This window comes from Procambarus clarkii, chromosome 50, assembly GCF_040958095.1.
Source record: "Procambarus clarkii isolate CNS0578487 chromosome 50, FALCON_Pclarkii_2.0, whole genome shotgun sequence".
Lineage (NCBI taxonomy): Eukaryota > Metazoa > Arthropoda > Malacostraca > Decapoda > Cambaridae > Procambarus > Procambarus clarkii.
Window position 1 is genome coordinate 20,488,966 of NC_091199.1, and position 13,180 is coordinate 20,502,145.

The 13,180-nt window shown below is 44.3% G+C and overlaps 1 protein-coding gene across 1 annotated transcript in view; it reads right to left on the minus strand.

Annotated features, from left to right (window-relative positions):
- The window catches only part of LOC138351679 (putative golgin subfamily A member 6-like protein 3), a 104,046-nt gene that overhangs the window by 34,552 nt on the left and 56,314 nt on the right, over positions 1–13,180 (minus strand). Inside the window, exon 3 of the mRNA XM_069303698.1 lies at positions 277–1,171. Within this exon, the coding sequence (XP_069159799.1) occupies positions 277–1,171 (895 nt within the window). The remainder of the gene's footprint in view (positions 1–276; positions 1,172–13,180) is intronic.

Consider the following 13,180-nt stretch of genomic DNA (forward strand, 5'->3'; position numbering starts at 1 on the left):
CGGTACATCTCTCTGTCTCTGTACGTCTCTCTGTCTCTGTACATCTCTCTGTCTCTGTACGTCTCTGTCTCAATCAATTTCTCATTTTGCATTTATCATTCGGTGTGTCTATCATGGTCTGCCTTTCATACACACACATTCATACACACATTCATTCACACATTCATAAACATTCACACATATTCATACACACCTCACTCCCTCTTACTCCCTCAGAAGTAAGGCAAAATAAGCAGGAAGGAGAGTGAAGGTCAGAAGTGAAGTAGCACAGTTTACCTTGTGTACAGCTCACTGACATTCCGCTTGCACTTCTCGTGTTCTTCTTGAGTACTTCTGAGTTGCTGTGCCTGTCTGTCTTTATCACTCTGTAGAGCCGTGTTTGCTTCCCGTAACTTACTGGCCTCTTCTTCACTGACGGAGAGTTGCTCTTCAACAAGTCGTTTCTCCTCTTTAGTCTTCCTGATTGTTTCTTCCTTTTCTTCATTTAGAGCAGCGTTTGCTGTTTGAAGGACCCTGACCTGTTCTTCCAGGAGTGAGAGTTGCTCTTGAACAAGTCCTTTCTCTCTTGCTGTGTTATTATTCATCTCTTGCAGCTGTTGTGTCTCTCGCTCTAGCTCAGCGATCCTCGTCAACGCCGTCTTGACCCTCTCCTGGGCTTGGGTCTCCGCAAGCTCCAGCTGTTGGTTCCTCGTCTTGACCAGCCTCGAGTCCTCCTCCACTTGTCGGATCTCTTGCTTGACCAGCCTCGAGTCTTCCTCCACTTGACGGATCTGGGACTTTAATTGAATGTTTTCTTCCTGAGCAAGGCGCACTTCGTTCTTAGTCTTCATGTTATCCTCCTTGACCAGCCTCGAGTCCTCCTCCACTTTACGGATCTCCTCCTTGACCAGCCTCGAGTCCTCCTCCACTTTACGGATCTCCTCCTTGACCAGCCTCGAGTCCTCCTCCACTTGACGGATCTGGGACTTTAATAGAACAATCTCCTCCTGAGCAAGGCGCACTTCGTTCTTAGTCTTCCTGTTGTCCTCCTCGAGCAAATGATTCGCTGTATTTAGGCGAGTGTTTTCCTCCTCCAGCTTGAGGTTGTCAGCTTGGTGAGCCTTGTTGACACACTCCAGCTGGTCCAGAGTGTCCAGGAGGCGGCGGGTGGCGTTCTCCCTCTCCTTCACACCTGCCAACACATCAAATATTAAATATATACTGCTATATATATTACCACCACCCACAACTACTACTACTAGTATATATCAGATATATACTGCTGACCCTGAAATGCACTCAGTACCTGAAATTCAGTCAAGGACCTGAAGTACACTCCAGGAGCAGAAGTACATGCCAGGCCCTGACGTACACTTAAGATCCAGAAGTATAATCAATACCCTGACGTACACTTCAGATCATGAAGTAGACTTCAGGCTCTGAAATACACTCCAGGACCAAAGTACTCTCCTGTCTTTAAACTACACTCAAGACCCCTGAAATACATTAAAGTCCCTGAAGGACACTCCAGTATCTGAAGTGTACTACAGACCTTCAACTACATTTTAGACCCTGAAGTACACTGCAGACCCTGAAGCACATTTCAAACACTGAAGTTCAATTCAGGATTTGATGTACACTCCAAAACTGAATTCCACTCCAGATCTTGAAGAACACTCATGATCCTGAAAAAAACCTCCAGACCCTAAAGTTCACTACAGACCCTGAAGTTAACTCAAGGACCTGAGGTCCACTCTAGACATTGAAATACTCTCCATGACATGAATTGCACTCATGACCACGAAGAACACTCCAGACACTGAAGTACACTCAAAGACGTGAAGTGTACCATGACCACATCAGACCCTAAAGTACACTCCAGACCTTGAAGTACATTCAAGAATGAAAAATACACTTCAGACCCTGATTTATGAAGAACCTGAGGTGCACTTCTGACTCTTATACACACTGCAGGGCCTGAGGTATACTTTAGACCTTGAAGCACTAATCAGGACTTGAAGCACACTTCATGCCCTGAAGCACACTATAGGACATAAAGTAAACTATAGGCCATGAAGAAGGCTATAGGCACTGAAGTACACTCCAGAAAGTGAAGTACACTCCAGGCCCTGAAGTACAGTCCAGGTCCTACAGAACACCCCAATCCCGAAAGACATTACAGACCATGAAGTACTTTCCAGACCCTGAAAAACACTCCAGACCCTGAAATACACATAATGATGAGAAGTACACATCAGACCCTGAAGTACATTTCAGGCCCTGATATATATTCAAGACTCTAAAGTAAACGACAAGCCCTGAAGTACACTCCTGGACGAAATGTACACTCCAGGCATTGCAATACACTCCAGATCCTGAGGTAAACTACCCAGCAAATACTTTATGTTGCCAGAATGTGCCTGGGAATTTTTTGAGAGCTGGGGCAAAGTTAGTTTTTATATAATCAATACGTTTTTGTGTCCAGTCATAAATTGTTTGTCATAATTTACTACACAACGTTGGGTAACAAAAAATTGAGGCCTCGTGGCAACCTTAATTACTGCATAAAAGTAGTTTCTATTATTTATGATATATAAATATAGAAACTATAAATATACAAAATATTAGTTGAAATAAAACAGGAGCATAATAAAGGCGAGTTCACCTTTGTATTTATTTCTTAGATGGCAGTGTTGGTAGATGGTTGTGGTTGGTGGCAGTGTTGGTAGATGGTAGTGTTTGGTGGCAGTGTTGGTAGATGGTTGTGGTTGGTGGTAGTGTTGGTAGATGATACCTGGTTGATAAATGGTTGATGGGGTTCTGGGAGTTCTTCTACTCCCCAAGCCCGGCCCGTGGCCAGGCTTGACTTGTGAGAGTTTGGTCCACTAGGCTGTTGCTTGGAGCCGCCCGCAGGCCCACATACCCACCACAGCCCGGTTGGTCCGGCACTCCTTGGAGGAATAAATCTAGTTTCCTCTTGAAGATGTCCACGGTTGTTCCGGCAATATTTCTTATGCTTGCTGGAAGGACGTTGAACAACCGCGGACCTCTGATGTTTATACAGTGTTCTCTGATTGTGCATATGGCACCTCTGCTCTTCACTGGTTCTAATTTGCATTTTCTTCCATATCGTTCACTCCAGTACGTGGTTATTTTACTGTGTAGATTTGGTACTTGGCCCTCCAGTATCTTCCAGGTGTATATTATTTGATATCTCTCTCGTCTTCTTTCTAGTGAGTACATTTGGAGGGCTTTGAGACGATCCCAATAATTTAGGTGCTTTATTGCGTCTATGCGTGCCGTATATGTTCTCTGTATTCCCTCTATTTCAGCAATCTCTCCTGCTCTGAAGGGGGAAGTGAGTACTGAGCAGTACTCAAGACGAGAAAACACAAGTGACTTGAAGAGTACAACCATTGTGATTGGATCCCTGGATTTGAAAGTTCTCGTAATCCATCCTTTCATTTTTCTGGCTGTCGCAATATTTGCTTGGTTATGCTCCTTAAACGTTAGGTCGTCAGACATTATTATTCCCAAATCCTTTACATGCTGTTTTCCTACTATGGGTACATTTGATTGTGTTTTGTTTAAGGTCCTCATATTTACCGTACCTGAGTACTTGGAATTTACCACTGTTAAACATCATGTTATTATCTGATGCCCAGTCGAAAACTTTATTAATATCAGCTTGAAGTTTTTCAATGTCTTCAGCCGAGATAATTTTCATACTGATTTTTGTGTCATCTGCATAGGATGATACGAAGCTGTGACTTGTATTTTTGTCTATATCTGATATGAGAATAAGGAAAAGCAGCGGTGCAAGGACTGTACCCTGAGGTACAGAGCTTTTAACTGCACTTGGACTAGATTTTATATGGGTGACCGTTACTCGCTGAGTCCTGTTTGACAGAAAACTGAGTATCCAGCGTCCTACTTTACCGCTTATTCCCATTGACTTCATTTTGTGTGCTATCACGCCATGGTCACATTTATCGAAAGCCTTTGCGAAGTCCGTGTATATCATATCAGCATTCTGTTTTTCTTCTAATGCCTCAGTGACTTTGTCGTAGTGCTCAAGTAGCTGTGAGAGGCACGATCTTTCCGCTCGAAATCCATGTTGGTCTGGGTTGTGAGGGTCATTGGTCTCCATGAAATTGGTGACCTGACTCCTAATCACTCTCTCAAATACTTTTATGATGTGCGATGTTAGTGCAACTGGTCTATAATTCTTTGCCAATGCTTTGCTCCCTCCCTTGTGTAGAGGGGCTATGTCTGATACTTTAAATGCATCTGGTATCTCCCCCGTGTCGAAGCTCTTCCTTTACACTATACTGAGTGCCTGTGCTACCGGCACTTTGCATTTCTTTACAAATATTGAATTCCATGAGTCTGGACCTGGGGCCGAGTGCATGGGCATGTTTTCAATTTCTCTTTCAAAATTTAGTGCGCTCGTGTTGATATCAGTTATATTTACAGGGGTTTGAATATCCCGCATAAAGAAATTGTCTGGATCTTCCACTTTCATGTTGTTTATTGGAGTGCTAAACGTGTCCTCATACTGCTTTTTTAGGATTTCACTAATTTCTTTGTCATCCTGCGTGTATGAACCTTCACTTGTACGAATAGGTCCAATACTGGCAGTGGTTTTTGCTTTTGATTTCGCATATGTGAAGAAATATTTAGGATTTTTTATTATTTCCTGAATTGCTTTCTGTTCTAACTGCCTTTCTTCAGTTTCATATGAGTGTTTCAATTTCCGCTCGATTTCTTCAATCTCCCTATTTAAATTATTCCTTCTTTGACGGGAAATTCGTGTCTGCATAAGCAGTTCCGTTATTTTTTCCTGCGTTTATAGTGTCGTCTGCGTTCTCTTTCTACGATGGATCTCTTTCTGGCTTTCCTCAAAGGAACATGTTTCAGACAGACTTGATACGCTTCCGAAGTCAGTTTTTCTATTCCTTCTGTAGGACTTATATTACTTAGAACAGTTTCCCATGGAATGTTTGTAAGTTCCCTGTTTATTATCTCCCAGTCTATCCTTTTACTATTAAAATTGAATTTACTGTATAGCCCCTCTCGCTTTATCAACGTTTTAGGTCTATTCTGATTATTAATGGTCGTTTGCACTTCAATGAGCTTGTGATCTGAGTATGTGGTATCTGATACCGTAATGTATCTGATAATGTCTTCATTGTTCGTAAAGACCAGATCTAGAATATTTTCATTTCTCGTTGGCTCCGATATCTGCTGATTGAGTGAAAATTTGTCACAGAATCTAAGTAGTTCTCTAATCTGTGGTTGGTTAGGTCCTGATAGATTTCCTGGTATAATATTATTGTTTGCTATTTTCCACCTGAGACTAGGCAAGTTGAAGTCACCTAGGAAGATAATATCAGGTATCGGGTTCTCCAAATTATCAAGGCTATTCTCTATTTTGTTTATCTGTTCTGTGAATTCCTCAGCCGTTGCATCTGGCGGTTTGTAAATTAGAATAATCACTAAATTTATTTTCTCTATTTTTAATCCCAGTACCTCTACCACCTCATTTGTAACGTTTAGGAGCTCAGAGCATACAAGGTCTTCGCTAATATACGGACCCACTCCTCCATGTGACCTAATTTTCCTATCACACCTGTATAGGTTATATCCTGGAATCCAGATCTCACTGTCCAACAATTCACAACCATCTACCAACACTGCCTCAACCACAACCATCTTTCACACTTTCACGTCTTTCACACTTTCACGTGAAAGGCACGGAACGCTACATAAAGAGTGGCGGAGTGGCATGGGTTTCTGTGAAAGCTCCAAATACTGCATTTGACTCCGTGAGGAGGCCATTTATGAACTGTACTTTGTTGTTTGTTCGTGTTTTCAGTCCTTGTATGTTGGCAAAGATGAATGAAGTTATTCTATTTGTGATAGTTTGAATGGGAGACTTTTTCGGCAAGCCCATTATGCGTGGACATAATGAGTTTGTTCTGACCAGTACTGATTGTTGTAGGGCAGTTGCCTGTCGTAGTTGTAGTTCCCTTTCGGTGTGTAATTGTATCTGTAATTCTGGAATGCAAGTGGATCTGGCATTCAGTTCCATACACTCTCCATGCTTCTCCTTTTGAATTCTCTTTCGGTCTGGTATAAAAAATTCATAGAGTTTCCTCCAAATTCATTATCCTGCTTGCCACTCTTTATGTAGCGTTCCGTGCCTTTCACGTGAAAGTGTGAAAGACGTGAAAGTGTGAAAGATGGTTGTGGTTGAGGCAGTGTTGGTAGATGGTTGTGGTTGGTGGCAGTGTTGGTAGATGGTAGTGTTTGGTGGCAGTGTTGGTAGATGGTTGTGGTTGGTGGTAGTGTTGGTAGATGGTTGTGGTTGGTGGCAGTGTTGGTAGATGGTTGTGGTTAGTGGTAGTGTTGGTAGACGGTTGTGATTGAGGCAGTGTTGGTAGATGGTTGTGGTTGGTGGCAGTGTTGGTAGATGGTAGTGTATCGTGGCATTGTTGGTAGATGGTTGTGGTTGGTGGCAGTGTTGGTAGATGGTTGTGGTTGGTGGTAGTGCTGGTAGATGGTTGTGGTTAGTGGCAGTGTTGGTAGATGGTTGTGGTTGGTGGCAGTGTTGGTAGATGGTAGTGTAAGGTTGCAGTGTTGGTAGATGGTTGTGGTTGGTGGCAGTGTTGGTAGATGGTTGTGGTTGGTGGCAGTGTTGGTAGATGGTTGTGGTTGGTGGCAGTGTTGGTAGATGGTAGTTTAAGGGTGCAGTGTTGGTAGATGGTGGTGGTTGGTGGCTGTATTGGAAGATTCCAGGAAACAATTTTAGGTTGCCACAACGTTCCAGGAAAGTGTTTGAAAGCAGCAGCAACATTTGTTTTCACATTTTAGATATGTTATTGTGTAGAATCGTAAATAGGTTTCCACAACTTACTGCACAACGTTGGTTAAACAAAATTTGAGACCTTGTGGCAACCTTAGATCAATATAAATAACAATGGAAATGTTCGATTGTTCCAAATCGCTAATCTCCGAAATTCTACGCTGATTGCATTGATATTTTGACACAACGTTCCATTCGCCTCCAAGCGGGTTTTTATATACATACTGTATACATGTAACGTCTGTTACGGGAAAAAAACATGATTTATTTGAAAAACTGTGTTTTTTCATGTAAGGGAAATCTTTGAAACCTCTTTACCGATTGCTTTGAAATTTTGACACATTGTTCCATTCGAATATGCGCGTGTTTTTTATACATCTACAATATAGATGCCACACCTGTGACAGGTAAAAACGTTTTTTTTAAACAGTGCCATGTGCACATAATAGCAACACACTCTATACTAAATATGTTACGATTCCATTTTAATGTTTCCGATTGCATTGATAAATTTATTTTCATAGATTTCGATTTATTTTCATTTTGATTTAATTATTTTGAGTGACATTGCGTTGGAATTGAGCTGTGTTGTTTACCATACCGTTCATTTCATGAATATAAGTATAGATGCCACACCTGTGACAGGTAAAAACATGCTTTTTTGAAAAACAGTGCCATCTGTTGCACGTAAGAGCAACACATGCTGTACTAAATATATTATGATTCCATTTCAATGTTTCAGATAACACTGATTAATTTAATTTTCATAGATTTCGATTTATTGTCATTTTGATTTAATTATTTTGGGTGACACTGCGTTGTAATTGAGCCATCCTGTTCATTTGGTGAGCATAGTTTATTTTGTTATTTAAAAAAATTTTCATTTCGTTTTTTAACTGTTTTTCTTACATTTCAGTGATAGGAACATCAGATCATTTGATGTTCTCAATTTTCTGATAGGAACATCAGATCATATGGGAATGCACCAAACGAGGAAGTGGGAAATGGTGGGGAGGATGAGGGGACGGGAGTGGGGGATGGTGAGGAGGACGAGGGGGCGGGGGAGGGAATAATAGTGGGGAGGACAAGGGGGCAGGGGAAGTTGGGGATATTTGGGACAAGGGGATGGGTGAATGGAGAATGGTGTGTAGGAGAAGGGGACAGGGAAGTGGGGGATAGTGGGGAGGTCGAGGGGACAGGGAGGGGGGAATGATAGGGAGGACGAGGGGCTCTGAAGAGTGGGAAATGGTTAAGAGGACGATGGGACGGTGGAGGGGGGAATGGTGGGGAGGACTGGGAGACAGGAGAAGGTTGCTGTGGCTCAGTAACGCACATGCGTTGCTGAGCCACAGCAACGCGTGTCGGGGTACAGATAGTATTGAAAAAAGTAGTTTTCTTGACTGATGTTATATATAAAAATAAAGAAATAAAAAAAATATATATTCTACATTCAGTAAAAATAAAACAGGAGCATAATAAAGGTGGTTTCAACAATTTGTATTCATTATTTTTAACTAATGGAGAATCCATTGTGGTGTTGGTGGTTGTTCTTGGTGGGTTGTGGTTGGAGGCAGTGGTGGTTGGTTGCTGTGGTTGGTGGTAGTGATTGATGGTGTTTGTGGTTGTGTTGTGCATGGTAGTGTGATGCAGTTGTTATGGTATACTGGTGGTGCGGTGGTGGTGTGGTGTGGTAGTGTGGTGTGGTAGTATGATGGCATTGTGCAGTAATTTCACGGTGGTAGATGTGGTGGGGTACAAGTTGTGGCGGTGATGGAAGTGTGTTAAGGTAGTATTGTGTGGTGATGTGGTAATGGTGATGGAAGTGTGGTGGGGTGGTGTGGTAATTGTGGTGTGGTGGTGTGGCATGGTAATGATAGTATGGTAGTGGTAGTGTGGTAATATGGTGTGGTGGTGTAGTGAGGTGGGGTAGTGTGGTGATGTGGTGTGGTGGCATGGTGTGGTAGTGTGGTGTGTTAGTGTGGTGTAGTAATGTGCTGTGGTAGTGTGGTAGTGGGGTGTAGTAGTGTAGTGAGGTAGTGTTGTGAGGCAGTGTGATGTTGTAGTGTGGTGTGGTTATGTGTTTGTGTGATAATATGGTGTTATGGAGTAGTGTGGTGGGGTGGTGTGATAGGATGGTGTGGTAATCGTGGTGTGGGGTGTTGTGTAGTGTGGAGTATGTGGTGTTGGTGTAATGTGGTAGTGGTGGTGTATACTCATCTAGTTGTACTCACCTAGTTGTGCTTGCGGGGGTTGAGGTCTGGCTCTTTAGTCCCGCCTCTCAACCGTCAATCAACAGGTGTACAGGTTCCTGAGCCTATTGGGCTCTATCATATCTACACTTGAAACTGTGTATAGAGTCAGCCTCCACCACATTGCTTCCTAATGCATTCCATTTGTCAACCACTCTGACACTAAAAAAGTTCTTTCTAATATCTCTGTGGCTCGTTTGGGCACTCAGTTTCCACCTGTGTCCCCTAGTGCGTGTGCCCCTTGTGTTAAATAGCCTGTCTTTATCAACCCTGTCAATTCCCTTGAGAATCTTGAATTCCCTTGTATTCACCTAGTTGTGCTTGCGGGGGTTGAGTTCTCTTTCGGCCCGCCTCTCAACTGTCAATCAATAAATTTTTACAAACTACTATTTTTTCACGCAAACACAAACACACACACTCACACACACACACACTCTGTACTCGGTCCTATCTTGTTTCTGATATATGTAAATGATCTCCCGGAGGGTATCGATTCATTTCTCTCAATGTTTGCGGACGATGCTAAAATTATGAGAAGGATTAAAACAGAAGAGGACTGTGTGAGGCTTCAAGAAGACCTAGACAAGCTGAAGGAATGGTCGAACAAATGGTTGTTAGAGTTTAACCCAACCAAATGTAATGTAATGAAGATAGGTGTAGGGAGCAGGAGGCCAGATACAAGGTATCATCTGGGAGAGGAAATTCTTCAGGAGTCAGAGAAGGAAAAAGACTTGGGGGTTGATATCACGCCAGACCTGTCTCCTGCAGCACATATCAAGCGGATAACATCAGCGGCATATGCCAGGCTGGCCAACATACGAACGGCATTCAGAAACTTGTGTAAAGAATCATTCAGAGCTTTGTATACCACATATGTCAGGCCAATCCTGGAGTATGCAGCCCCAGCATGGAGTCCATATCTAGTCAAGGATAAGACTAAACTGGAAAAGGTTCAAAGGTTTGCCACCAGACTAGTACCCGAGCTGAGAGGTATGAACTACGAGGAGAGACTACGGGAATTAAACCTCACTTCGCTGGAAGACAGAAGAGTTAGGGGGACATGATCACCACATTCAAGATTCTGAAGGGAATTGATAGGGTAGATAAAGACAGTCTATTTAACACAAGGGCAACACGCACAAGGGGACACAGGTGGAAACTGAGTGCCCAAATGAGCCACAGAGATATTAGAAAGAACTTTTTTAGTGTCAGAGTGGTTGACAAATGGAATGCATTAGGGGGTGATGTGGTGGAGGCTGACTCCATACACAGTTTCAAATGTAGATATGACAGAGCTCGATAGGCTCAGGAATCTGTACACCTGTTGATTGACGGTTGAGAGGCGGGACCAAAGAGCTAGAGCTCAACCCCCGCAAACACAACTAGGTGAGTACACACACACACACACACACACACACACACACACACACACACACACACACACACACACACACACACACACACACACACACACACACAGGCTTACTAATGAATTTGGCAGGAATAAGGGAAGCTTGGCAGGGGAAGGGGGAGTAGTAGTAGGTGGAGTAGCGGGTGTAGGAGGGATGGGGGTCAGCCAGGAAGAGGGCCACCAGCATGACCCTGAACTGAGAAAGAGGACAATCATAATCCATGGATTGCTTGAAGCCAGGGCACCATCGAGGCAGGAAAGGATGGAGATTGAGGATTTGGAGCTACAGGCGATCTTGAGAGACATGAGAGCCCAGATGGCAGGGAATGAGGTGCAAGTTCAACGACGCATTGGACCATACAACTGTAACAGGAAATGACCTGTCCTGGTACAGTTCACTAACAAAGAGGCAGTGGATTACATACTGCATCACAAACACTTACTCAGAAGTAGCGAAAATTACTACAACGTATATATTGACAAATTCATGTCGAAGGAGGAACAGATTGCCCACAGAGCAAGCAAACAACAATACAACTCTTCCCATTTGAGAGTAGCTACACACCCCAGTTCTAATCCACCCCATGCTAACCAGCTCACACCTGCTTCTCAGGTCACCCCTTCCCCAAATCAGCCGCCCCCTGCTTATCTCCCCAACACATCCCTTGACCCCTCTGACCCCACTGCAGTCAAATTCATCCCACATTCCAAGGACCCCCTCATCACCTTAACCCCCAAAACCCGTCCAGCCCTCATCCCCTCAACCCCCAAAACCCACCCAGCCCTCATCCCCTCAACCCCCAAAACCCACCCAGCCCTCATCCCCTCTACCCCAAGAACCCACCCAGCCCTCATCCCCTCAACACCCAAAGCCTACCCAGCCCTCACCCCTCCTCATCCCCTCTCCTTCCATGTGACCCCCCACCCTTGCGAGGGGGGTGGGAGGTTCCCCCCACCCCCTCTATCCTTCCCCCTCCCAACCTCTCAACCTCTATCTGACTCCCAACCTTACGCTATCTCCCAACCCCTCTATGGCCTCCCTAATCTTCAGACCCAGTATGCCCTTCCTACTCCAGACCTACCTACCCAGGCCCTACCCCAGACCCTCCTACCTACCTTCCTAGAAGCCCAGTCCTCAGTAGCCCCCCAAGCACCCCTCCTGACCTCTTTCACCCCCCATACACCCCCCCGGACCCCCCCAGACACCCCCCGGATCCCCCCGGACATCCCCCGTATCCTCCATGCCCCCAGTCATCCCCCAGACACCCCCCAGATCCCCCAGACCCCCCCTGCCACCAGTCACCCCCCAGACACCCTCCAGATCCCCCCAGACCCCCAGAGAAAGGGAGAACTCTGGTACAAGAGTTTCCATGAAGAATCTCAAGGTTTGGTACACCAGTGCTGATGGGGTATCTAATAAAGCAGAAGAGATAAAAGAAAGAGTGAGTGAAGCAGATCCTGACATAGTTGCAATTGTGGAAACTAAAATTAATGACATGATCTCAGATGCAATCTTTCCTGAAGGGTACCAGGTGATACGAAAAGAGAGGACACGAGACAGGGAGGGGGAGTAGCACTCCTAATAAAGCGGAAATGGAAGTTTGAAGACCTGGGAAATCGAGTTACCAATGAGTGCACAAGCTTCATACATGGAACTCTGACAGTAGATGGGAGGAAGATTGTGATCTTGGTAATCTACAATCCCCCACCAAACAGTAGAAGACCCAGGCAGGAGTATGATGACAACAACAAAGCATGTATAGATGAACTGCAGAAGGCAGCAACACTAGCCCACAGAATGAGAGCGAAGCTGCTGATCATGGGGGACCTAAATCATAGAGAGATAAATTGGGAATCAAGGAATCCCCATGGAGGGGACGAAACGCGGGGAGCAAAATTAGTAGATGTTCTAGACAGGAATTTTCTGACACAACATGTGAAGGAAGACACAAGGGAAAGAGGAGGAGATGCACCGAGCCTATTAGACCTGATTTTCACCCAGAACGTAGAAGATATCGAGAATTTAGAGCATGAAATACCTCTAGGGGCCAGTGACCATTGTGTCCTAGTCTTTGACTACATGATGGAATTCAAACTTATGACCATGGGACAAGAGATCTGGGAAAGGAGAGCTGACTACAGGAAAGGGGACTATATGAGGATAAGGGACTATCTGGGTGAAGTGCAGTGGGAGGAAGAAATTAGAGGAAAAACAGTCCAAGATATGATGGACCTAGTCATACAGAAATGCCAGGAGGCCAAAGAGAGATTTATACCAACGGTAAAGGGAAAAAATAAGAAGGAATATAATAACCCATGGTTTAATAGAAAGTGTCAGGAAGCAAAAATGGCCAGCAGGCGGGAGTGGAGGAAGTACAGAAGACAAAGAACAGAGGACAACAGAGCTAGGAACGATTACATTAACATAAGACAAACATCGGAAAGGGACTATGAGAACGATATTGCAATCAAAGCGAAAAAACAACCTAAGTTACTACACAGTCATATAAGAAGAAAAATGTCGGTGAACGACCAAGTGACAAGACTAAGGAAGACAGAGGGGGCATATACTGAAAGTGACAAGGAAATCTGCGAGGCACTGAATGCCAGTTTCCATGGAGTGTTCACTACCGAGCCTGAGCAGCTCCCATTGTTGGAAGGGGTTACCCTAGA